Genomic DNA, 27107 nt, shown 5'->3' on the forward strand with positions numbered 1-27107 from the left:
CCAGTCCTGGGGCTTGAACTCAGATCCTGGTGCTGTCCCTGAGCTGCTTCTACTCAAGGCTAGCACTCTACCACTTGAGCCACAGCACCACTTCTGGCTTTTTTCTGTGTATGTGGTACTAAGGAGTTAAACCCAGGGCTTCATGCATGCTAGGCAAGCACTCTACCACTAAGCCATCTTCACAGCCCACAAATTACTCTTCATAAAGTGAAAATTTATTTAAGTGGTTGTATAAAATGCTTCAATTTAACGTATCAATTTATAAATACAACGTACCTTGATCAATGTCGCTCCTTCTATTGTTCCCCCGCCCATCTCTCCCAAGTGTAGCCAATTTTAATAAAACTTGGATGTGCATCCAGTGGCTTATACCTGTAATTCTAGCTACTCAGGAGGGTGAGATCTGAGGATAGCAGTTCAAAGCTAGCCTGGACAGGAAAGTCAGTGAAACTCTTATCTCCAATTAACCACTAAAAAGCTGGAAGTAGAACTGTGGCTCAAGTGGTAAAGCACTAACTTTGAGGGGGAAAAACACTGTCAGTGCCTAGGCTCTAAGATTAAGTCCCAGGACTTGTACAGATAATAATAACAACAACAACAACAACAATAGATATAGCATGTCTTATGATAAATCTCCATGGTATTTAGCACCGAAAACTCTCCTCTGCCTAGATACTTACTTATCTGTAAGTACTCAGACCTACCTCAAAAGGTTTTTAGAAGAATTCAAGTAGATAATGCATTTCATTTAAAACATAGTAGGCATTTAAACAGTTGTTATTAACAATATACAAAATATGAAATTACAAATCCAATACTTCGTGATAGGATTGATAACTACATATAAAATGCTGACCAAGACTATGTTCTTGGATGTGATATAAAATTTCAATCAAACAATTTGTGGTAAGATCTGACTGTAAGTCAAACATTCACACTGGCCTGAGGTGGAACCAACTGCTCTCAGAAGGGCTAAGCCATGTGTCAGTCACTCCCTGTGTTATTGATCTGATTGTTTTGTCTGCATTTTTCTATCATGTACCCATCCCCCTCCAAAACATAACTTTCTTTTTTGTCACCCTCCCTGGAGGAGAAAAGTATACTTCAACACCCTAAACATCACCAATATTTGTGCTTGACACAAGACAGAAGGAGGGGGGAAAAAAGTCTGTCCAAACAGCTCCGAATTTTCATATTAGATGCATGTTACATTTTTAATGATGCAAGTAATTCATAAAAATGTACAAGCGATCGTAATGGATAATTTCTCATTCCCCATTAAGGTGATGAAATGAATGACCACAATTCTATCAGTTTTCTTGGATGATTGATGGAGAGAATAAACATGATTTTATTGTGCTAGTAATGAACTGGCAGAGCCTGAGCTACTGAGAGCTGCGTTGGAGAAAGGGGGGGGGCATTTGTAAGCAGAGAGAGAGAGAGAGAGAGAGAGAGAGAGCTAGATTGCTTCTGGGGGTGGAGGCAGTGCTAGATGAGAAAATAGTGCAGAACTGACTCTGCTTTCCCTTGCCTGCGAAGCGGGGAGGGAAATCAATGTGACAGTGGTCAAAAAGTCATGGAGATGTCATTTCTGTGAATCTGGAAGTTGGGGGAAGGATCTGGAACCACTGGCACAGGATTCTGATTTCCAACGGATTTATCCATCACATTTTACCTGAGACAAACGCCTCTTTCTTTCACTTCTGAATTCTCTTCTCTCTTCATTATTCCTATTCATTCTCTCTCTCCTTTCCCTTTCTCTTCCTCTCTGTTTCTCTTTCTCTCTCTTTGTCTTTGTCCCTTATCTCTCTGTCTCTCTGTGCCTCTTTCTCTCTTACACAGACACATGTGCACATACATACTGTACTTGTAAGACAAAAAGACATGAAGCCAGAGCATTCCACCTTCATCCACCTCTTGTTTGCAGGAGTACTGCATAAACATTCTTGGTGAATGATACCTTGCCTGGCTGACATGTTCCAACTGAGACATGCACTAGTCAGCACTCATTCAGCTCAGGTTCCTTTCATAATTTGATGGTATGATCGTCAAATGATATGACCCATGTGAAAGCACTTCACAGAGCCTCTGCCTCACAGCAAGCTCTGGGCTAGTGTTTGGTTATTATTCCCATTGTCTGCTGGATAGTAGGATGGCTTCTTTTAACTTCTGGCTGAGAGTCATTCTTGCAGGAAATTTCCCAAGGTGGCCATTCTGGCCTCTGTGCCTACTAACAGCTACAACCTAAAGAACACAGTTTGCTATTAGAAAAAAGCATGTAATAGAATTCTACTCATCCTCAGAAGGAATGATATGGAAAGACTTGGAAAAAATTATATTAAGCACAGTAAGCCAGACCTAGAGAAACATAGGTTATATGGTTTTCCCTCATTTGTGGTAGCTAGAACTTGCCTATAAATCTACAAGTAAGCACACTGGGTGGTAAACAAGGGGTTACATATCAATTGACTAAAGTATGATAGACTGTGTGGAGAGTGCAAACTGTTTTGTTAAATGACGAAAGAAAATTCAATATATAACCAACAAGGGGTGGGTTAGGAGAGGTGGGTGAGAATATTAAAAGGGGTGACATTGGTCAAGATGCACTATATTCATAAACTGCTTTGATGAATGGCAACTCCTTTGTACAACCACTTAAACATAATAAAATAGTCCAAAAAAAGGAATAGAATAGAGTCTTGAAATCTCTTTGGATACCATATCCATCCTCTATGCAAACTGTAATTTTGAGACCATGTTCCTGTTCAGTCTAGGCTAGGACATGCTTCCCACTGGCTCCTTAGTTTGATTCAGCACATCCTAGACCAAGTATCTCCACAGACTGTGTGGTGTAAACTCTTATACAGCAGCACCTGACATTATGCTGAGCCCATGCTCATTGACAGAGAGGAAAACATTGGCTCAAAGAGATGGACTTAGCTAAAATCACATAGCTGGTGAGTGACTTGAGGAATAAGAACTCTGACCCACGGGCCATCATTTATTCTGGCCCTAGCCAAGGTAACAACAGCTGGGACTTGAAGTCCAATACATCTAGGAGTTTATTTCATGACAACATAAACATCAATACCAACTCATCTCACACGCCAGATGGCCTTTGGCAGAGAAAAGGTTCCTTCTCCCCTGACAGTTTAATACCTTTCTATTTTCTCTAAGTAGTTTTACAAAGGGGTTTCAATTTAACATGTCTGTTTATGAGTACCTGCGTCTTGATCAATGTTTCTTTTTTTATTGTTCTCCTAGCCACCCCTGCTATCCTCACCCCTGGTTACCTAGCTCCACCCTGGTATTTCTATACTACTGACTGACACAGGCAGTCCAGGTGTGTCTGATTTTAGAGCCCCAGGTACTTGGTGCTAGTTACTTACTGATGATATTAGTATGCACACGTTGTCTCTGAGCTCATTGTGCTCATCTTGCCAAAGGCATCTTATTCCCTTCCGTGGGAATCACACACTTGAATGCTTATAGGCTTTGTAACAGGTCTGGAATGCAGATGTTGGGGCAGGATTGGCCATGACGGGAGCCCTGCTTCTTTCAGTGAGCCAGCCCCATCCTGAGCAGGTAGACTGCCTGACTCAGACTCAGTGCCAGGTCCTGGGCTCTCTCTCTCTCTCTACCTTCAGGAAACAGTCAACAGCTTGAGTGACATGTGTCCTTGCTGGATATACCAACTTCACTGGTCTTTAATTTTGGCTTCATTATGACAAATTCCATGTCAGAATTAGGCACTCGCTTCACAAAGAGCAGAACAAAGTTTCCTTCTGGAAAGTGAAAGGTCCCAGGATTTCAAATCTCAGGTGTCCTTGTATCCATGGCCAGGCACCTGCAGGTGCCTGCAGAACTTGTGGACATGCGGGCCCTGAGATCAGCCATCAGTTATCGAGTTGAATGACTTACAATGGAACTTTGCCATTAGAAAGAGAAGTTCACATGTCCCACTTAGCAAACCTGGGCTGTTTTCAAATTGCAATGTCTTTAAAATGGGGCTACCATAGCATTCCTGTGAGGATAAAATGATAAAATATAAAAAAAAGTCCTTGAATGAAGAGGTGGCGCTGATAGGCTGAATTGATGGCATGGTGGGGAGTATGATTTAAATAATTACATGGCTCAGCCTTAGGTATGGCCATTAGGGATTTCACCAAGCCCTGTAGCAGGCTAAGAGGGGAAGTAAAGCTGGAGTCACCTCCTCATGGTTATTATGCTAATGAGCAGCAAGTCAGAGAATTCATTCATTTACTCATCAGTGCTTTCAGGATGCTGGAGACCAAGAGATTTGGTTCCTCTCTCCTGGTAGGTTTAAAGCTAGGCTCCCCCTTCACCCCTTTCTCTCCTCACTTCACTAACAGGAAACAGAGCAGCTTGATGAGGACCCCTCCTCTTTGGGAGCTCAGCTCTTACACCACATCCTCAAAGAGGATATCCCTGAACACCCCACTGGAAGCAGCCCTGTCCCAGCCATTCTGGGCTATGACCTGTTGTACTGTCATCTTCACAGTTATTCCCAGAAATCACCTTATTTATGTGGTGGCTGTCTGTCTGACCTATTTCCTGAAGGCTTGGGGCTTTTTTGTCATGTGTGTTTTTGTGTGTACATGCATGCATGCCAGTACTAGGTCTTGAACTCAGGACCTGAAAGCTGTCCCTGAGTTGATCAACTCAAGGCTGGTGCTCTACCACTTGAGCCACAGCTCCTCTTCTGCTTTTTGGTAGTTAGTTAGAAGTAAGAGTCTTGTGGAATTTCCTGCCCAGACTAGCTTCAAATCATCCTGATTAGCTAGGACTACAAACATGAGCTCCTGGCACCTGGCTTTTCTGTCTGATTCATCAAGTCTCTCTGTGAGTCCAGAGCAGTCTTCAGACCTCCGTGTAGACAGGTGGATGGGTTTAAAATGGGTTCACAGTGAATAATAGCAAAAACTAACAAATAAGGACCACTGATACCAAATCAGTACCTATACCCTCCCGCAGAACTCTCAGAGCAGCAAGAGAAGCCCTCCAGTCACTCCCCTGGGTTGTATTTTTTTCCATCTTTTGTCTCACCTCAATCTGTCAGCCCTCACAGGTAGAGGACAGAAGTCATTTACTCATCAATGTCAGGTCAGTGACTAAAGTATGTTAGGCATTGATGGAGACCCATGTGACAGGAACTCCTGAACTCCTCAGAGCTGGGCTGCTAGAAGACCCCCCACACACACACACACTGGAAAATAATAGAAATGAAATAGATGTCAGGTGGTGATAAGAACCACGGAGAAAAGTAGAGTGAAGAAAAAAAATCTGGAGTACTGGGGCAGATGTTACCTCTCAACCAGCGCCTGGGTCAAAAGAGGTCTCTAGCACTCCTGCCAAAAGTTGAAAACTAAAACTAGTGATTCAAAGGGCATTGCAGGCACAGGGGCAGTGAGAACAGAGACCTGGACTGAAAGCATATTTAGCATTTGAGGAATAACAAAGAGGTTAGAGTAGCTGGAGCTGTGAGCGAACAAGAATGAAAGAGGAAAGGCAACCAAGGTCCACTTCACACTCATGTAGGCCACGGTGAAAAGGTGGCCATTCAATCTGAGCAAGATGGAGATGGGAATGCAGGAGTGATCAGAGCGATTGGGAAGGACCCCTCTGGCTTCTGGGGCCTGGAGAATATAGGAAAAATGTAGACATTCAAGTTAGAAGCAATTGCAGTCATTCAGGGACAATTGGCAGTGGTCATATTCTGACTGTTTCTTGAAGGTCAGACCAATATACCTGCTGCTGTGTGGGGTGTGAGCTACAGAATGTAACCACAGATGACTATGCTTTTGACCTGAGCAAAGCAAACCCACTAACTACAGAGGCCACACCTCTAACCACAGCACCTTTACATGTCCCTGCTGGCTGCACCTAGCTCTGCTTCCTGCTACTCACTTTTCCGAAACACTGGGCCTTAATGTGGTGAAAACTGTAACACTGCGTGCCTAACATCAAGGAGGGAATGCACAAGCCAATAGCTCCCAATGCCCCAAATGTGTTCAGTTGTGTAGCTTGTATCCATCTCTGAACAAGGGAAAGGACAGTAAAAGGAGAAAGGAAGAGAGGGGAAAAAGGAGTAAACTACATGAGCCCCCCCATACACATACAGCAAAGGTCCAACTAAAAAGATCAACTAAAACTTGAAGCATTAAAAGGTTTGTTCAACCATCATCTACCCAGGTAGTTAAAGAGAGCAAGTTTTGTTAGTGTCAAATGCAGAGCTGGTGAAAAGATTTCCAGAGATGATTGGCCCATGCCTACTCTCCTGATATTTCTATCTTCTACCTCCTGTCCTGAGAAACGGACGAAATGGACTTTCTTCAGAGGAGGTCCAGACTGAGCACTGAGGGAAAACCCAAGTTCATTCTTACTCTTTTCCTTTGAGGTGCCTTTAAGTGGATTATTTTGGAGTGAAAACTGAGTTTTGCTTATTTGTAGCTTGCAAGGAAGGCCCTAATGGTTTTCAAGAGCTTTGAAACTAAACCTTAGGAGGAAATGTATTAAGTCTGAATTATAGAAAGGTAACTACAAAATCAAACATACTATTTCATTTAATGTATCTTTAATTTAACTTGTGCCAACCTGATTCATTTCTCACTGTAGTTTTTTTATAAATTATTTTCAACAGTTAGTCGGGGGTGGGGTTGTTTTGTTCTGTTTTGTTGGTGCTAATACTGGGACTTGAACTTAAGGCCTGGAGCATGATTTTTAGCTTTTTTGCTCAAGACTAGCAGCACTCTACCACTTGAGCCACAACTCCAATTCTGGATTTTGGCAGGTTAATTAGAAATAAGAGTTTCATGGACTTCCTTGCCCAGGCTAGCAGGATTTCTTGGATGCTTTTGAGCACAGTTAATGATCTATGCATGGAGGTCTCAAAACTAAGATTGCCCTATGGGAAACTTAAGATGACCCCAGTAGCCAGTGTAAAGAGACCAGATCACACAGGAGGTATTTTCACTGTGAAGACAGTCAGTTACACCAAAGTTTGGGCAAGTGAAGGCAGTATTTCCCTGCCAATCAGAGCCAAGAACAGCCCTCTGCCTCCTGATTGGGCCTCTGTCATTCACTTGTCCTCCAAAGCAATTTTCCCAGTGCTCTGACTAAAGGGCATTTGGCCAGCTGCTCCCATTTTACTATTTCCCTTTGAGACTTCTGGCCTTCATGACCATTCCCAGTGGTTTCTCACAAATGTCAGACAGAGAAAAATCAAAACCCACAAGCCAGTGCCTGGGGAAAGTGACAAGGTTGACTTATCAACAGTGACCCTTAAGAAATCTCACCCTATAGGATCCTGGGAACCCAGCCTATGAAAGAAGACAGCCCCATCTCCAGGACAAACCAACATCAGCTCCCATCATCCTCTCTACTGTGGGCAACTGGAAGGTCACTGGGTATAGGACTGGATGTTGAAGGGCAGCCAAAGCCTTGAATGACTACCCCGACCCTCCCAAGTGCTAGCTTCTCTGTGTGCCCACTGCAGCTTGGGTCCTACACTTGAATCCTGCCAAGGTTGGCTTTGGGCTTATTGATTCCATGTGGGAGTCTCGGTCCTGAGCACCTTTGACATGGTTGGCTTCCCTCTGAGTGCCCTGGACCACTGGAGGTTTAAAAGACAGTAGCTGCCTGCCTCGGCCTGAGGAGGTATTGACAGGCTTGCTCTTGAAGGAACTAGACAGTAGCTGTGACTGCTTTAGCCTGCACAACCAGGCCTCTGTCTAGTTCTCACACTGTGGGCAGGCTCCACCACACTGGACACTAACAATACGAGAAAGTCATTTGGAAGCCAGCAAATTCATAAGGCTGGTTTCCATTGAACAGCTGCCCCAGACTTTATAGGATAATAAAAGGACCATGGGATATGTGTTTGAGTTCTGTGGGATGTGATGTTCTCCCTGAGAGCTCCAGAGTAGTCTATAAACTAGAGTGGAAACAGGATGCCATGATCAGGGACCGGATAAAGGAGTGCGATAGCCCACTTACCTCTATGTAACTAACCACCCCACAGCTCAGTGTCTTCAAGCCACAGTCATTTACCTTCATTCGCACATTCGCCAATTGGTTGAAGTTGCTTGATCCATGACAGACTCATTTGGATGGCTCTGCCTCATGCTATGGCCCTGGCTGGCCTTCACTCCTTGCTGTTGGTCTGGCTGTGGTCTGCTTCACATAGTTCTTTCTGTGATCCTGGCTGCAGGGATAGCAGCTACTTAGAGGAAGCTTTGCTCATGATGACAACAGCCCATGAGAGCCAGCCTCAGCACTGAAGTACATCTCAAATCTGTGCTGCCTGTCACATCTGTGATGCCCCACTGGCCTAAGAAAACCAACACAGATGGAGGTCAAGGTCAAGCCCAAGCCACTGGGGTAATGTTCTCAGGCCTGGAAGAGCCAAAGTAAGCAGCTACATGGACAAAGCCAACATCAATGGCTCAGAAAGCGAAGGCCTGTCTTGGCAAAGACTGGAGAGAGGGAATCTCAATGAGAGATCATCTGATCCACCCCCCAGTGTGAGGGAGCCCAGAGAAGGAAGGGATAGGAGCACTGGGGATGAGAGGAAGTATTCCAGTCTCTCAGAAACAGAAATGAGAGAAAATGAGAGTGAGTGCTTAGCACTGATCTTTTGCCATAGATGACAAGACTTCAAATGCAAATTCGAGACGAAATTGTATTTTGCCCAGGCTGAGAAAACACAGGAATGTAAATGGTTTGCAAAGTATTTGCAAAGTCAGCACCTGTCCATGTTTGATCCTAGTTTGGCACTTGGGCTAACTTGGACTTCCTCTTGGAAATGCCGCTGGCAAGTTACTACTGCCAAAGTCTTCATCAAGAAGAGTTACAGAGCTCTTTGCAGAATCCGCCTGGGAAGCATTTTCTCATCTCAAGAAGAGGAAGCTAAGAGACGTCCTAGGAACACCCCCACCCCCATTTACAAGGAAGAAAAGAGAAGCTGCAAGCGAGTGAGGCAGCTACTCAGGGTCACCTGGGTAACAGGTGGCACAGAAGAATACGGACTCAAGCTTCCAGACTCGAGCCTGGGTCTCTAGTTCCCTGCATGATGGTAGCTGCTTGTTATTGTGATCTCACATCCACATTTACACCCCAGAGCACTCATGTAGACACCAAGTGCTTCTCTAATTGAGTTGGTGGGCAAGCAGATAGAAACATTCTCTCAAGGATGTTTCAATTCCACAGATATGAAAACTGAGACCATCACATCTTTAGAAGTAGACTAGCCTGATTGTATGGTTCTTTCTTAGTGCCCAAGCCCTTCCCACGTCTGACTGAATGATGTCTGGGATATGGTTGAGCTGCATGAAATAATCAAGGGTGTGGCTGGGGGAGGGAAATGAAATAATCAGCAAGGGTGTGGCTGAGGGGGGGCTGAAATACTGAGGTGAAGGGTGTAGCTAAGGGCCATGAATACCAGGGGTATGGCAAATGACACAAATATTGTGAGGTGTGGCTGAAGGCTATGATGTAATAAGGGGTGTGGCAAAGGCTTCTTGGAGCCTTCTCTCTTTTCTCTGTTTTATTTCCTCTTTTGTCTCCAGCTCTCATCTCTCCTTGGGATAAAAGGACCTAATTTATAATTCTCTGGCCCAGACCTCTTGACAGCATTGCCTTAGCTAGTATGCACTGGATTTTCTGAAGGATACAAGGTGTTCTAAGATAGATGCAGGTTCTAAAGACGGTTAGCGGTAGTGTCTTCCAATCACTTAGAGGAATCACAGGTTGCTACCCCATAATAACCAGCTCAGGTTACACAAGCAATGCTAGGGTAACAGCCAGTGTTGGAAATGCAATTGGAGGTGGCTGCTGAGTCATCAAGAGAGTAAAATCTCAGCAGATTTTTCCATTCTGGCATCTGTTCAGTGAGTACTTCCTTTTCCCTGAGCCTCCTCCATGTAGATGACAAGGGAAAACCACCCAGGGGAAGGGGAAGCAGGAGAAACCCAGATTAGGAAGATGAAGCTATCATTTCCAATGACAAAAACCTCATCTGCTTTCAATGACAAGGTATTTTTGAACCTCTTGAGGGAAGTCAACACAGACACTTCAAGCAAGAGATGGTAGGTCCTGTCTGTGATTTAGCCTTCAGCAATTCCTCTCAAGACTAGCCTGTGTCTGAGCTGCAACTTTGGAAATTTTCCATTTTACTATTGACCAACTATATTTTCTTTTTCTGATGAGTCAACCTTGGATGAATAATGCGATCCAAACTCTCACAGCTGGAGAGAATCTCAAAATATCCAGGCTTCCGGTTTCCATTCCAGCCAGGCTAGGAGCTCGGAAGTCCTCCTTCCCATTCTCACAGGAGAAAAGGAGAAACGAATTGAAAATCAGCAGCCCTTCTTAGATCTGTCAGAAAATTGAGGTCACAGGACATTGGTGATTCAGACAGGAAAACTGAGAGATTCACAGCTGACTGGAGCAGAGGCCTAGCGGTAGATACTACTTCTGGAACCAGAGCCTTTTACTCAATACATTAACAAAAACTCACCTTCAGCCAAAATTACAGGGCAGACCAAAAGGGTTAAAAAAAAAAACCCTAAGATTAAAGAGAAAACCAATCAGGTATGGTGGCACACATCTGTAATGTCAGCATTTAGGAAACAGAGGGAGGAGACTCAAGTTCAAGGCCAGCCTGGTCTACATAATGAGTTCCCATCCAGCCTGTTTCAAAACTCAAAAAGAGAGAGTGTGAAAGAGAGTGTAAGCATCAGAACCAGACTCAGATAAGACTAGGATGTTGAAATGATCAGACCAGGAATTTTTAACTAGGATACATATACTAAAAACACTTCAGTCCCTAAACTTGGGATGGTTTGCCTTACAGTTTCTCGACATCATGGCGGTATGAAAACAGCATGCACTCTGTTGAAACTCTTAGAATCTGGAATGTGGATCTTTCCTTGAGCTGGTTATCTTTTCTTGCAATGCTGGGCTACAGCTGTGGGATACAGCTACTGCCCAGGTGGTCACGTGATCTTCTGAGCAAACAGCTGACACTCTTCTACAAGAAGTGTTCCTGGCTTGTGAGGCTTGATAGTGTGAGGATATTAACTTAGGCTAACTTCAATTTTCTGTGGGTTTTAGGGGACTCAATCCATCACAAGTCACAGGGCATCTGTAAGGAGAAAGTAGGCAACGTATAAGAAGAGATGTAATACAAGCAAAGAGATAGAAAACTACTAAAGGACCAAAAAGAAATACTCAGACTCTTGGACAAAATGTATTACACTTCATATACTGACACTTCCTATTACACAGTAAGCAGTCGGTCTCAGTCAAGGTTATGTAATGAGAAAATAAAGGCTGAGAGTCAAGTCTCCTATATGTTAATGATATATTATTGCCTCCAACCTTGATTCTAAATGCATTTATTAGCAAATGATTTCACTGGTCCCTATGCTAAGGCACTGAAATACCACAGTGAGCAAGATTCCCTTGCTCCCAACCCTTAGGAAGTTTGTTGAATAGAATTTTTCTTCTTCAACCATACCAAACAATGTCCATAGATAATCCACGATTGCTAAGTTGCACTTTCAACTTGAATCTCTAGTCTCTATACAATTCTAATGTGAGTGGAGGAATTCACTGTCCAGTAACACCATGTACTAAATTCTGAGGATAAAACAAGGAAGTAAACAGATATACATTCCTGCCCTTGAGAGTTCATATTGTAGCCAAAGAAGACAAACAGGAAAACAAATAAGTAAATCCTAACCAAGCATGCCAGTAATCCCCGTTATTCAAAGATGGAAATAGAAGAATCATGGTACATTGCCAACCTCAGCAAAAAAGGTGCCACCTTCTCTGAAAAATAAACAAAAAGCAAAAAGACTCTGGGGCAAAAGAGGAGCCATTCAGGGGGAAAAAAATGTCAAGGAAGCAAGCCAAAGCCCTCCTCCCATCAACCTCCCAGACAACCCAATTTCTACACAGCGAATGCCTCTGCCTCATTTATGTAGATAAGAGATAGCTTTTCTGGTACTCTAAAGGCCCTGAATCACACCCTATCAATTAGTTTGCATGAGACACACTGCAGTGGCACAACTTGCAGTTGCTTACAGTTGAATGAAAGGCAGGCCAAAAGATTTTAATGCTGGTACCTCTGGGCAGTTATTAACTTTCCCTCTTCGCAACAGGACCACAGCACTTTCATTCCTCAAAATGACACTTCTCCTTTCTTAAAGCCACAGTTAATTTTACTAACGGTACCCATTTAACACCCAGCTCACATTAGCCATCTACCTTGAATAAATGCAAATCCTGTCTCCGTGGCATGAATTACGGCCTTATGCTGAGCATCACCATGGCAACTGATGACACCACCCCACCACCCCCTGCACCAACCTGCACACGATCCAGTTCTCCAAGGGTTCTTCTGTGCCTAATGTGGATGTATTCTTGGCTTGTTCAGATATGCACTCATAAACATTACTGTTGTCAAAAGGTTTGCAGTGGATATTTACTGTCATTTTGGGAGATCTATTCCCTTTGTGGCAAATGTTGGTTTTTGTGTGTGTGTTTTTTTTGTTTTGTTCATGGAGGGAAAATTCTAATGAAAATTACTGTGTATTTGATTAGCAACATTTGTTGATAACATATGGTCCAAGGAGGCTTCTGCAAATAAGAGGCTTTAAATAGTAAACAGAGATGTGTCTGCAATGGAGCAGATGCTCTCTGCAAACACACAGTGCGCGGTTGCTTTACCGTGGATTTCTCCCCGCCCTCAGCTCATTTTCTTCCGAGATCAAAGTATTCACTTTCAGAGCAATGACACTGTGCAATAGGTTTGCAGAAATAATATGCTGTGATTTTTTTTCTTAAAGTCCATCGCTACCTCCTGGAATATGAATTACCTGCTACTCCTGTTTATTATTTGATATAAATAATGATGTGGTATGACCCACATCAGCAAGCTCAAGTAGATCTGGAAGCAGCATTTGGATACCACGTGTCTGAAAGTCTAATACCCAGACTCAAAGTTTTCAATATACCAAGAGGGCTGGGAAGAGTTTTCATCGCAGGATTTAGAAGCAGCAAATTGGATTGCCATGTCTTGAGCTGTCCTTGTAAGTGCCTGTTCTCCGTGATCTCCATGGATGTGCTTGGGTGAGCAAGCGTCTAATGTGCTAATGAAGATAAAATTTGTTCCTTTATGCCAAGCAGGCAATAACCAAGCTCAGCTTCTGCTACAAAGGACCTGAAAGCACATATTTCAGGCTGGTTGGGCATATGCTCAGCCTCACAGCTACTTACCTCTCACACTAGCATGGAGGACATCTGCAGAAGGTCCCTACTGAATGAGTATAGTGGTGTGCTAACAAAACTTTATTGATAGCCATCAAAATTGGGATTATAGACCATATTTCTGCATCTCAAAGTACCATTCTTATTTCAGCCACTTAAAAATGTCAAAACTATTCTTAAGCCATACATAGGCAGACAGGCAGCCATATCTGACCCACAGGCTAGAGTTCACCACCCCCTAGTCTAAATTCCTAAAACGGAGATTTAAAAATTTTTTGTGCATTTTGTGTGCATGAAACACTGTTGTTGTGATAGTTCATCTCCTACATATTCTTTTATTTACCGTCTGGAGTCTTTACTATTCTATTTTTTTCTTTTTGTCTATCATGGGACTTAAACTCTGGTCCTGGCCGATATCCCTCAACTCTTCAGCTTAAGGTGAGCACTCTTCCACTTGAGTCACTGTGCCATTTCTGGTTTTCTGGTGGTTTATTGGAGATAAAAGTCTCATGGACATTCCTGTCCAGGCTGGCTTTGAACCTGGATCCTCAGATCTCAGCCTCCTAAGTAGCTACAGGCATGAGCCACCAGCACCTGGCATGTCAGTACTATTCTTATCCCCGATTTGTAGATGGGAAACTGTGCCCTTGATGGACACTGATGGTTCACACTGTAATCACAGCTACTTAGGAGCCTGAGATTTGAGGATCATTGTGGAAGTCCATCAGGCTCTTAACCTTCAATTAACCACCAAAACTACAGAAGTGAACCCATGGCTCAAGTGGTAGAGTGCTGACCTTGAGTTAAAAAATAAAACTGTGTCCCATTCTTTCTTAAGTGTTACCATTTCTACAAGGCTTCACCTGAAAGACAGTGTAAGATACACAAAGGCACAGCCTTTATCTCACTGATTTTTGGATCCACGGCAGCACGTAATACAGTGCTTTGCATCTGGAAGACATTCAGTTTCCTCAGTAAAGGGCCAGTGAGAGGTATAAGTTCCACAGCGGTGGAATTAGAGCTTCATCCAGTAGTGTATAGTTCTTGTCTGTTAATCAGCTCGGCTGCTCCTGGATTTAATCGTCAACCTTTTATAAAAAGTATTTATTTGGAGCAGACGCACATATCTCAAAACCCATGCTTTTATGTTTGAAGGTATCATGGTAAATGCTGGCATTTCTCTATCATCTCTGGATTATGTGCTTGTGGCTGAAAAGACCAGAATTTGTCCTCACAGCATACTTCCGGCCTGATGGCACTTTCTAACACTGGAGACTTTGACATCCTTGTTGCTTCCAGCTCTTGGGCTCCTGAGCCAACCATTGTTTGACCTTCAAAGATCGCTGACTGGCTCCTGAGAAGAGCTGAGAGCTGTCATGCCATGTCCTTTGCATGCTGACAGACACTGGGTAAATTAGACAGTTGGTGTGCTCCTAAAAATACCAAGCTCTTACGGAGATGGAAGTCCTCAGCCAGAGTCACAGGCTTGATGATCTCACCTTTCCACAATCCTGCCCCTCCCCCCTTCAACGGCACCAGGCCTCAGAATGGGCCCTTCCTTCCCAGTATATTAAGCAAATCTTTACTGTGTTCCAGGGCCCTGCTGGATGCAGGAGACAGGCTTTTAGAAAATGTTCCCTGCCCTAAGGTGGTCCCTATCTAGATAGGTAGATAGGTTCTCACAAAGGTAATTGCCAAACCAGTAGATAGTACATAGTGTTAAGAGTTTCTGGGAGATAGGAAAGGCCTCTATTTCAATATATAGTTTCAAGGTCAGACAATCCGAATGTGAAGCCCAGCTCTCTCTGATGGCCTAAGATCCTGATCCAGCGATCCAAGTTTCTCCCTGTATAAAGTGAAGATTAAATGGATTGTATACTTCATAGAGCTGACAGAAGGATTAAATGAGATAATCCACACAGAAAGCACTGAGCCCCAGGCCTGGAAAAACCATAAGAACTCAATAATTGATGACTATTTTTAGTACACTTGTCAGCTAGCCATACATTGTGAGGATTGGCAGCTGCAATGGGATCACGGAAGGACAAGCTACCCCATTTTACCTCCGCTGTCTTGTGTATAGAGAGAAGTTAGACACTTAACCTTTCCAACCTTTTCAACCTCTGCTTGTAACAAAACTGTCAGCCGCTGGTCTCTGCATATCCAAGTGCAATTATACTTTAGTTCGGGGCAACTTTTAAGAAGTGGCACATCTTGCTAGCCACAATCAATTTCTCGGCCAGGGAAAAGACAAAGGCAGAGAGAAGTGCAATGATGAGAAGTAGATTCATTTCTCCATATATAGCTCCACCCAAACACCAAGGCTTTTGATGCTTGTTCCACAGGCTAATTTGTCTGTGTCAAATGTGGTAGTCTGTGAAGTATATTGAACGTGTGAAATATATCCAAAGTTAGAAGTCAAAGTGTCCCAAAGTCCCAGCAGTCTTAAAATAGAACTTTCTCTTTGAGCTGCGGAGATAATTTATGTTCACTGGATCAAGACAGGAGAGTTATGGGCAGAATGAAAGAAGGAGGGAAAATGATGCTGTGGTTAAAATTCGGTTGCGGTACTTAGAGGCAAATGCAAGAAGGTATCTTGAGTTGGAAGCCAGACTAGGCTACAGAGTAAGAAGCTAGCCTGAGCCACAGAGTAAGTCTGGGCTATCTTGAACTAAATATCTAGACCCTGTCTCAATAAAAATAAAAAATAAAGGAACATTACAGATTGTGGATTAAATTGCTGTTTATTCCCTGTGTATGATCTGGGAAATATGACCGAACTTCTCTGAACTTTAATTTCCTCATCTGTAACTGTGAGGGTGACAATTATAGACATTGTCATACGATTACAGAGTTTAAAAAGATACAATGCGCATGTGACCGTGTAATACTTTTGAGAGAGAGATTTTGTGCCTGGCACATAGAATTGAAATAACTATTAGCAGTTTTTAATATAAAGAAAGCCAGATGTTTCCCTGGCTAGACAAAGACAATGGATACCTGTTTTTCTTCCCCAAAGAGGAGAGGGACAAGAAAGGGATGCTGAAACCAAACTTTAATTCTCATAGACGAAGCATTCAGAAGTAGCTTTCATTGAATCCAGTGGCTATGATTCAAAAAGAGAGAAAAAAATTTCATTTTAACTTAGTATTCCACTTAGACTATCTTTATGGACCTGGGACCATGCAGGTGCCCAGGCTCCATGCTCAAGGGGCCTATGTTTGTTTAAATGGTGTTGTTGCTGTCTGCGATTCTTGGTGCTTTTATCTTTGAAGGTGTGTTTTTAAGTAAAGTCCAATGGAAGAAGGAAGCATGCATGTAATGAAGGAAGGAGAAAGAAGATGCTTTTACTAGCAGGTGCCTTTCCTGGCATGATTGTCTGCTTCTTGAGCAAGGAACCCTGTGTTTTTACCTAGCACTGAGCCCTGCCTGATTACACTAAAGCTTCTATTTTTGCCTGCTCCACTGGGCCAGGTTACTGTTTAAAAGTCTGACCGAGAAACTGGGATTCAGTAGTGACCTAGCAACTGTGGTCAGCCAAGGCTCATTGGGGAAAGCCAAAAGCACAACTGCAGGCCTGGTAGAAAGGAAAAGAACTCAATGTTCAATTGTAGGGTGATTAGCATAGCCTGCCACGGCTTGAATTCCACTCATGTCAGAGCACTGTCCTGTTCCATAATCTGCATCATTTCACAGGCCTTATGAGCAGAGCATCGTTGGGTGGCAGCAAGAGTTTAAACAGTTTCTGCTGAGCAGACCAAGACACCCTTACAAACCATATCCAAGTCAGTACCATGGGGGTAGAGGAGAGGGGATCTCCTAAAGCACTTGACAGCACAGTAGTAAAGCTTCTCTTTTCAGAACTCTCTGGTTTTCAGCAAGAACTTTTCCCCGTCTCCATGACCAGGCATGATGAAGATCTGAGATTAACGCCACAGTAACTCATAAATAATACATGAATGGTTGCTCTTTTACCAGTGTTGCTAGTCACTAATAATACTTACTGGTGATTATGACAGGATCTGTGGAAATGAAAGGGTTTGGGACGTGATCTAACTCAGTCACACTTCACTGGAATAAAGGAACAAAATCTGGAGTGCTTCCTCAGTTTTCTCTTCTGGGAAGTGGCACCCATGCTCACTTTCTAATTACTGTGTCTAGGAGGAATTGTGATGGCCAGTTTGTTTCCATCATGCGTTGTCAGACACATAGGTGCTTGATGAATGTGTGTGTTGGATGGATAACACAAATATAAGCGTGGACACATGTGGGAAGGGAAGGAAGACAGTCAAAAAGGTACTGGATTCTTACGAGGCCCAAGTCGGCAGCTGTTGAGTCTTTTACAGCTACAGCAAAGCAGACTTATTTTATATTTGAAGGCCATGAGGGGCAGGCCTGTTATTTCACTTGCCTCAAGCCTCACAAGTTGTGACTATGCCAAAATTTGAGCTACAGGTTCTGGTTTAAGACCCTGTCACATCTGACATTTTGCTGATGTGTTTCTTTCCAGCTGAGGTCCTTCTCCATGTCTGCTCCTTGCTGCTATTGTGACTGTGGTGATCTCTCCAGGTTTTTCTTGCACCCCTGGGTCCCCCTCATCTCCATTGTTCTGGTGTTTTCTCGCCAATTCTCCCTAGATTCCCCCTAGCTTTCATGAATGGAATTTACTTGATGCCATACAAGGAGACTAGAAGTCAGGTTTTCATAATTTACAGAAGAAATTCAAGTAGCCAACAAGTGCAGGGTCAAGTCTGAAGCTCACTTGTAGCCAAAGAAAAGTCCAGAGGAGAAAGAGTAGGATACACAGGCTTCAGGCAAGTACTGAAGCCCTGTGGTTTGGACTTTCAACCCCAGATGGTGGAGGAGTGTCTCTGTCACCCTTTGTTGATAGTATTTGAGGAATGCCTAGCTATTTCAAGCCTTTGAAGTGTTTATTGATGCCCATAGCTCCTCCAACCCCCACTGTACATTCAGAATCCTTGCTGATGAGTGAAGAAATATCTCTCAATGAAATGGAGGTAAAAATAATGTCCAACTCAACTTCAATGATTTAAAACCGTTTTTCAAGGTTTAAAAAAGGGTAACATGTTCACAAGGCATTAACGTCAGACTCTAATAAATACAGTATAGAAATGGGGTCACATAGGCAAATAATTGTTTTAAATCTATAGATCAAAGAGTGCCTATCCATACATCAGAGTCTTATTCCTATAATCTAGCTACTTAGAATGCTGAGACCCCCCCCCAGGGTCACAATTCAAAGCCAGCCTGTGAAACAAAGTCTCTGGGACTCTTATTTCTAATTGATAAGCAAAAAGCTAGGCTGGAGAGATGATTCAAGTTGTACTGTGTTAGCCAAGCACGTACAGATCCTGAGTTCCAACTCCAGTATTAGCCAAAAGAAAAAAAAAGTCGTATATCTATACTGTTTTCTAGTCCTGCAAAAGAGCAGGCACTTGGCAATTGGGCATCATTTGTTTTATTCGGCAAATATTTATTGCATGTCTTCCATGTGTCAAGCACTGTGCTAAGTTCTGTGTGTGCAATATAAACAAACAAACAGTCCCTGCACTCCTAGAGCTGACAGAATATTAGTAAACAGACACAAATTACAACCAGTAATCACAGGTTGGTTGATTGCTAGAATACAAAATGACAGTATGCTAAAAAGAGTTTAATATTAGAACCCAATTTAGACGTAAAGATGAAAGATCAGGCTCTCTTGGGAGTTGCATTTGGGCTGGATCTTAAAAAAGACAATGGGGGACGAGTGGCTGCAGAGAAACATTGTCACTGAGGGGACAGGTGTGCAGCAGGCCTAGGTGGCAGATTCAGGAGACCCGATTACCTGAAGCAGATGAGTGAGAAGACCCAGCCAAGGATCAGACTGCACTCTGAGTACAATTCTCCATGGGCCATGGCAACATTTGGGGCAGGGGTTCAATGCAGTCCAATGAGCACTTCTAAAAGAGTCCACTGATTGCAAGTACTTCTGGAGGAAGCTGATTCACCTCCATCCCTAATCCCTATCCCAGTGCTAGGTCAAAATCAGTTTCTCTTCTGGAGAAATCCACAAACCAAACTGGAAACAGAGAATGGCATGCTCCCCTTCCTCCTCCCTTTTTCTTTTTGTGGAGTTATTAGGAATTGACTGCAGGATCTTGTGTGTTGTAATCAATTGCTGTATGACTTGGGTCACACCCCTTTCCTTTTGCTTTTAGTTCTTGTCAGACAAGGTCTCCTGCTAACTGCCTTGGGCAGACCTCCTCAGATAATCCTCCTACCTCTGCCTCCCAAGTAAATGCAAAGATAGGCTTGTGCCACCATACCCAGTCTGGGCATTGGCACATTCTTATTGTTAAGCCTTTCAGCCCTCCCCTCCCCAAACTTTAATTGGATGAAGCTCCACTCATTTCTTTCTTCGATTCAGCTTTGAATGCCAGTGGATAGATACACCTGCCCAGCCCTACTGCTGAAGTCTCATTTTAAAGTCAGCTCAAACAAAAGAAAGCCTCATCTCATAATCCAGAACTGCAGTTTCCAAGAACTAGAGACAAAATGAACTAAACAAAGTGAAATATTGGTGATTACCCTGGAATCATTTGTAGACAAAGCAAACGCATTGGAGGTGGGGTGGGGGGAGGGCGTTCTCACTAACGTGATTTTGTGCTAATTCCAAGTGATTCCTGATAGTGCACTGTGAAGACCCTTGGCAACTTTCTAAGCATCTGTCTTGCATTTGCCTAACAAGTTAATTAACACTTTTTGTCACTTTGGCAGCGTTGGAGGGACAGGGAGGGAATGTGACAGCCGGTGCTCCCTTGCTTTAATCCTGAACTTTCTCAGCCTGGGAGGAAGGGAAGAGTTCTCTGTGGCCAAGGTACACGTGTCTACACTGACCTCTCCGATTCTATCCACAGTTGGGGTACACAGGGTGACTTCTCTACGACCCACGCACTGCCAGCTGTGAAGGTGAAGCTCTTCACAGAAAGTACAGGTGTCCTGGCATTGGAGGACAAGGAGCTTGGGCGGGTGAGTACCTTCCCCCCACACACACTCCCTCTCCCAGCAAGAACCATCCCACAGACCTCCAGAGAGTGAGTCTCGCAGGTGCAGCCCCAGTTCCTGCGTCACTAGGACACAGCATTGTCAAGGGATGAGAGGCCCAGCTTTGAAGTTTAAGTCCTGGGCTCCACTCTATATTTGACCTTTGAGCTTAAGTCTTGTCACATTTGAGCCTCTAGTCCTCCTCCACTACTTAAACCAACAGGAGGAGGTGCCACAGAAGGTAGAGCCAGGGGTCCACCGTGCCACCAGACTGAAACTCTACTTCGAACAAATACTTGGGGCGCCCTTGAAATGAAATGCTTTGCGAATTTAGCTGCGTACCATCCAAACAACATGAACTCAACACAAAGACAATCAAAGACAAGCATGAGGAAATCAATGGTAAAAAGATACCAGGGTGTCAATGCTCAAAGACCTCAAGAACTAGTGCCGAGCTGCCACCAGAGCAAGCGTCACCCTGAAGATGACAGTTGTAGGCTCCCATGTGAAACTGTGATGTAGATTCATGAGCCTGAGGACCAGTGAGCTGATTTACTGGGTACACAAACCCAAGTTAAGTTGCCTTTGTTACCCTAGAAACATTAAAAAAAAAACACACACACAGTTTGATTTTAAGTATCAGACAGGGTTAGGATCTAGAATGACTTTGTTGGAAGTAGTGCTGTGGCTCAAGTGTTAGAGTTCTAGGCCTTGGGTTAAAGAACTGAGGGACAGTGCCCAGGCCCAGAGTTCAAGCCCCACAACCAAAAAAGAAAAGAAAAACAATAGAATGACTTTGTTTTAAACAGCTTTTCCATTTCTATTACTATCCAGTAGGACTAATCATCGGATGAATGCAGACGTGCTCATAGACAGTGGCATCTCATTCTTTATAGGACAATACACATCCCCACCCCACCCATGCAGTGCCAACCCAGACCAGCACCATTTGTTCTCAGAATATCCACAAGGTGATATATATCTATAATCCTAGTTGCTCAGCTCAGGAGGTAGAGGCAAGAGAATCACAAGTTCAATTCCTGCCTGGGAAAAGTTTGAAAGATCTTATCTCAGAAGCAAATACAAATGAGAGAGCTGCGAGCCTAGCACAAGTGGTAGAGCTCTTGCCTAGAATGTGTGATCCCCAGCATACCCAACGGGCTGGAACCAAGCCCTTGAGAAGCACTGAGATAATAGAGACATTTCTCCTTGCATCTCCGCTTTTGACCCTGCCCCAAGGAGCCAACAGTGTTTGCAGAGCTCAGACTTGTCATTGGCTTACACAATTTGTTTCCATGGTGCCTACATTGCTTACAATACAATCTGTACTTCTTAACAGGGCCTACCTACAAAGACATACGTGATCCTACTTCTGTGAGCCTCCTCAGCTTCATTTGCTGCCATAGCCTTCATCCACCAGGGTCCAACACTTAAATCAACCAGACTCTTCCCTTCAGAGAGCTTGCTCTATGCCTGGGGCATTTCCCATCCCCTAGCTCTTCCAGAGGCCTAAGTGTTCTCCTTTAATAAAGGCCATTTTTGGGGGGGAGAACCTTCTCATACCTGGCATTTTTCCTTTTAAGCTGTTATCAGTCTTCTATTCACATCCCCACTGAACTTAATCATCAATGAGATGGAGAGAGAAGAAAGGCAACGTGGCATAGACCTTGGTTTCTATCTTCCCTACTACAGTATAAAAGCCCCATGGGGATAAAAATATATGAACTTTTCTGTTTTCCACTCCCATGCCCAGTACATAGCACACAGACGTCCGTTAACTTTCTTGTGTATTTGTAAACCTATATTACTTGGCTTGCATTACAAAAAAAAAAAAGACCACAGATTGGGTGGCTTAAACAATAGAAGTGTAATTTCTCACAAGTCTGGAGTCTATAAAAGTTCCGAAGACAAAAGAATCAGCAAGAGCCTGACAGACACAGTCTTCTGTATCTTCACATGGCGATGGGACATGTCTTCCTCCAGCCATAGCAGAGGAGGTCATCCTTAGGATTTTCTTTAACCTTTGTTTCCTCCTAAGGCTCTATCTCCAGATAGTCACATGTATTTGAAACTTGGGGGTCATGCAGTTGGGTCCAGAAGATGATCAACAAGTTCTAGTTCATAATGGTTGTGATATGGCTTTTTTTTTTTTTTTTTTTGCTGCTCACAGTGGGTAAAGCCTCTATAACTCTTCTGGCTTTCACAGCCCTTCTGGCTTCACAGTGAGTAAAGGCCACTAAAGTCACAGCCATGTTACAGGCAACATCTGTTTAGCACTGCTGCTGCTCATCAGAAGTCAATGCCTGCCAGTGTTGCAGCTCCACCGTTGGCAGCTGCAGTTGTAGCCTTCTTGGGTTCTTTTCTCAGGAAATGTATTACTAAGAAAAGAATCTCAGTCAAAAGCTATTGCTATTCTTTCTTAAGTGACTTGAGTGTAGGGTTTTTGTATTTTTTTTAATATCCTGTGCTCTGATTGGTTGTCCCTATGCAAATGAGGTATAGGACAACTAACCAATCAGAGAAGACCTCCTGTGTTACTGAGGGTTTCCAGACCTGAAACCGTAGTTCTAGTTAGGTTTTTCTCCTGCACCTTTTACATTTCCCAACTAGAAAGGATGGCATTCTATGGTTCTGTGGCTGGGATTGTTTTATACAATTTCCACAGTTGGGTCTCAAGTTTACCAAGCCAAGAAATGTTTTCTCAAATTGCAAAGTGTTCTCCAGGGACCCTGGGCCCTAACTAATCTACTGAACTTTTTAACTAAATCTACCCTTTCTGTTGGATGTATAATCTATCCTGAAGGCCATGTGATTTTAGCCAAGACTTTCAATACCTCTGAGCCTCTGCTGTACTCTCTAGAGACACATGTGGTGCATATACCTACCAGCAGTAGTAAGCCTCTGCTTCTTTCTCTGTGCTTTCTTTTTTTTTTTTTTAACTCCTTTATATTTCTTTCATTTCCCCAATCTGGTCTTTAGAGGCTTGTCCTGGATTGTATTACAAAGCTATAGACCACAAGAGGAGGAGAAAGAAAGATTAAATAAGACTAATTAAAAAGGGGGGAAAAAAAAACAAAAAACAGAACAGTGCTTCTCCCAGAAAGAAAGAGCACTGAAAGGAAAGTGCTTATTTTCCTGGAAAAAATATGACAGGTGTTCATTTCTGTCTCTAGAGAAAGAGGGACCCAAGAGGGGACAAAATAGCCTGATTTTCATTTTTCCTTATACATTTTTTCCCATGAAAGTGCATGTGAAGAAACATGAGTGGTTCAAGGATTCAGAATACTAGTGTTAGAAAAGACAAGTATGATGGCCAGCACAGGAATGTTCTGCCTGGGCCCCGAGGTGAGCTATACAGGACCCAGAATCCCCAGGAAATTATTTGCAAATGTATAGGTGTTGGCACAAGTATACCCCCTGAGGCAGGCTGTTATTAACTACCTTACTGAGCCCACTGAGGCACAGAGGAGTGAAATAGCTTGCAGGAATGGAGGCCGGTCATCTGCAGGACTGTCTTGTCCACACCACACTGACCCTTGACCCTGCAATGGTGGGGGAGGCCAAGACTTACCCAGCCTCATAGACACATAGTTTGTGGTTAGATATTTTCTCTTCTTTCCTGCTTAGCAAACTTCCACCAACTACAGGGGAGCTAGTCTGCTTGGCCCCAGTACTGTCTGTGTACCCTCTACTAGCAAAGAGATTGAGAGGACTGAGGTTTGACACCAGTCCTGGAAAAAAGTTTGAGAGATTCTCATCTCAGCAAATAAAAAAAAAACAACAGTGACATTGGTCTATCATTCCTGCAAGGCAGAGAGGCATAGCAGGAATCCTATTTAAGGAGGATCATAGTTCAGGCCCAGCCTTGATTTAAAAAAAAAAATACAAGAACCTATTCAAACTATAATTAAAGCAAAAAAGGCTGAGGGCATGGCTCAAATGACAGTCCCCACACCCCCGCCTAGCAAGCATGAATCCCTGATTTTAAATCCTAGTACCACCTGTAGATATGTTACGGAAAAAGATTGAATTTTAATAGATACTACTACATTTCCTATATGTCAATTTATATTTCCATAAAGGGCTAAGAGAGTGCCTATTTCCCCATACTCTGGCCAAGATTAAAATAGTACCAAACTTTTATTCAGCAACTATGATTATAGACCTGCTCTGCTCATTCATTTATGCTGTACACAGAGTGAACAGGCAGAAAATTTTAATCTCACAAAACATACGGGGTGCTGACACAACCCAGAAATGACAGAGTGTCACACGTGCTAAGTGCCCTGCTTAGTGAAACAATGCCTGGGAAGAAAGCACACTGGGATGAGCAAAGTCCAATCTGTGGGGCAGAGATGCCATCCCCAATGCATGGGGCAAACCAGTAAGAGAAAGAGGTTCAGCCCTGGAAACTAGCCAGGAGGCCCCACCTCTGTGCCCAGGTATCAGGCTGTGGGGTTGCTGGATTGCAGCCTGTGGCTGGCTTGCAGCCTGTGGCTGGTGAGGATTATGGTACCTCATCTGCATCCCCACATCAAAGTAGAGCACACATGGCCTTGGCTGTGATGACAGAATGCTTGATTAGCAGCCTGGAATGTGCAGATGAGGTGTCTGCTGGGCCCAGGGCTCGCACACAACCAGAAGGATCCTCATCCCTCAGTGGGGCTGACACATGCAAAGCCCTGCACAGCCCGTCTGGGGACAACGTTAGAAGAAAGTGAGGTGACCTCATCTCTCCCTCCTCTCTGCAGAAGAAGTCTCCCCAGAGAGAGACCATAGAGATGGGGGGGGGGAGAAATCTTCATGGAACTGGCCAGTAATGAGCTATGGTTATTTGCGTTGAGAATGGACACCATATTGCCCGTGGGAACCGCGCCCAGAATCCATATGGTGAAGTCTGTTAATGAGCTCCTGGTGCCCAGAGTGTGCTCCTGTCTTGACTTTGCCAGGCAGGCAGTGGCAGAAGGAAGCCAACGGCCTTCCTGCCGCTGTGCTAGCCTGGGCTGGTGTTTCTCTTTCTAACTTCACCCTCCCTAATTTCCTAGTAACCCTCCCCACCCCCGCCCTATTACCTTGCCCCCACCCCAGGCAACCCCAGATGCTCCCTCCCCTCCATCTCCAAAAGGACTGTGGTACTAGGAGCTGTGTAAGAGAGCTCCAGAGGGAAAGGAGAGGTCTCAAGGCAGTGACTCCTGCCTGCCTCACCTGCTTCCAGCACGTATTCATCAGTTGGGTTACTGCAGTGTGAGTTAAATGAGTTTATATACTTAACATAGTTTTCATTAAGTCAGGTCTCACAGAAAGAAACAAAAGGTCTTAAAAAGATTGCTCTCAAAGAGCTCTGATTCCAAGCTAAAACTAGTACAGATGCAAGCCTGGCACACAAGTGCTGGAGCTGATACCTCACCAACTTGCAGATCTGTCACCACATCATCCTAGCTACTCAGAAGGTTGAGACTTGGAGGATTACGGTTCAAAGCCAGCTAAGGGAGTATAGTCCTGGAGACTTTATCTCAACTTAATCAGCAAAAAAGGATGCTGGTGGCATGGCTTAAGTGGTAGGGTACCAGTGATGATCCAGAATGCCAGGAGAGAGCACAAGGCTGGTGCTGGCAAAAAACAACAAAACCAGCAATGTGAACATTATCAAATCAGACATGCTGTCAGGAAGGTATAAGGTTAAGTTTGATGACTACTGTAACTGTGCACCTTACCCCTAAATATATATATATATATATATATATATATATATTTTCACACACATATACATGTAGATATAGTAGTTTTAAGGAATAGCTGGTAATATTACTTAGCCACACTGACCAAGAAAGAAACCGTCAACTAGATCATTTATATTGCCTAATAGATTGTAAATGCTATATAAATCATTGTTACTCTGTTTTGGTTAGGAAATAATGCCTAGAACAAAGTCTGTTCAATTCATGCAGTTATTTTTTCCCAAATATTTCCATCTTCAGTTGGTTGACTTAATCAATGTGGAGCTTGTGGATATGAGGGTCATATATAGTAGAAAATACAGAGTTTTATTATTAAACTTTTGTCACATCTTTTTAAAGCTTCTATTCCTGCATATATATACACATATATTATATATTTTTATTTTGCAGTCCTGGGGCTTGAATTCAGTGCCTGGGCACTGTCTCTGAGCTTCTTTTGCTCAAGGCTAGCGCTCTACCACTTGAGCCACAGCGCCACTTCTGGCTTTTTCTGATTATGTCATGCTGAGGAATTGAACCCAGGGCTTCATGCTTGCTAGGCAAGCACTCTACCACTAAGCCACATTCCCAGTCCTCTTGAACACACACACACACACACACACACACACACACATTGTTTTTTATTTTTTTGTCAGTTGTGGGGCTTGAACTCTGGGCCTCAGCTCTTCAGCTCAAAGCGAGCTCTCTACCACTTGAGCCACAGCTACACTTCTAGTTTCTAATGGTTAATTGGAGATAAGAGTCTCATGGACTTTCCTGCCTAGGCTGGCTTTGAACCGCAATCCTCAGATCTCAGCCTTCTGAGTAGCTATGATTACAGGCGTGAGCCACTGGTGCCTGGCTTGCATATATTTTTATACATGTAATAAATTTATAGGAATCCAAGGTAAGCAAATAGAATATAAAATGACTTCTCACTAATGTTGGCCTAATTGCTCAAAAATATTTTACCAAAGTAGAACATTTTCAAAAACTTGGGTAGCCACTGGTCTGAAAACTCAAGCCTTCCCATCAAGACACACTTGACTT

General features: G+C 43.5%; 1 protein-coding gene across 7 annotated transcripts in view; it reads left to right on the forward strand.

The window, feature by feature from the left end:
• Cadps (Ca++-dependent secretion activator) overlaps positions 1 to 27107 on the forward strand; it is a 451304-nt gene that overhangs the window by 242968 nt on the left and 181229 nt on the right. For all 7 annotated transcript variants that reach the window (XM_013010381.1, XM_013010385.1, XM_013010383.1 and 4 more), the window contains exon 7: positions 20214 to 20325. In XM_013010381.1, the coding sequence (XP_012865835.1) occupies positions 20214 to 20325 (112 nt within the window). The remainder of the gene's footprint in view (positions 1 to 20213; positions 20326 to 27107) is intronic.

The sequence above is a fragment of the Dipodomys ordii genome, unplaced genomic scaffold, assembly GCF_000151885.1.
Source record: "Dipodomys ordii isolate 6190 unplaced genomic scaffold, Dord_2.0 Scaffold12, whole genome shotgun sequence".
Classification (NCBI taxonomy): Eukaryota; Metazoa; Chordata; class Mammalia; order Rodentia; family Heteromyidae; genus Dipodomys; species Dipodomys ordii.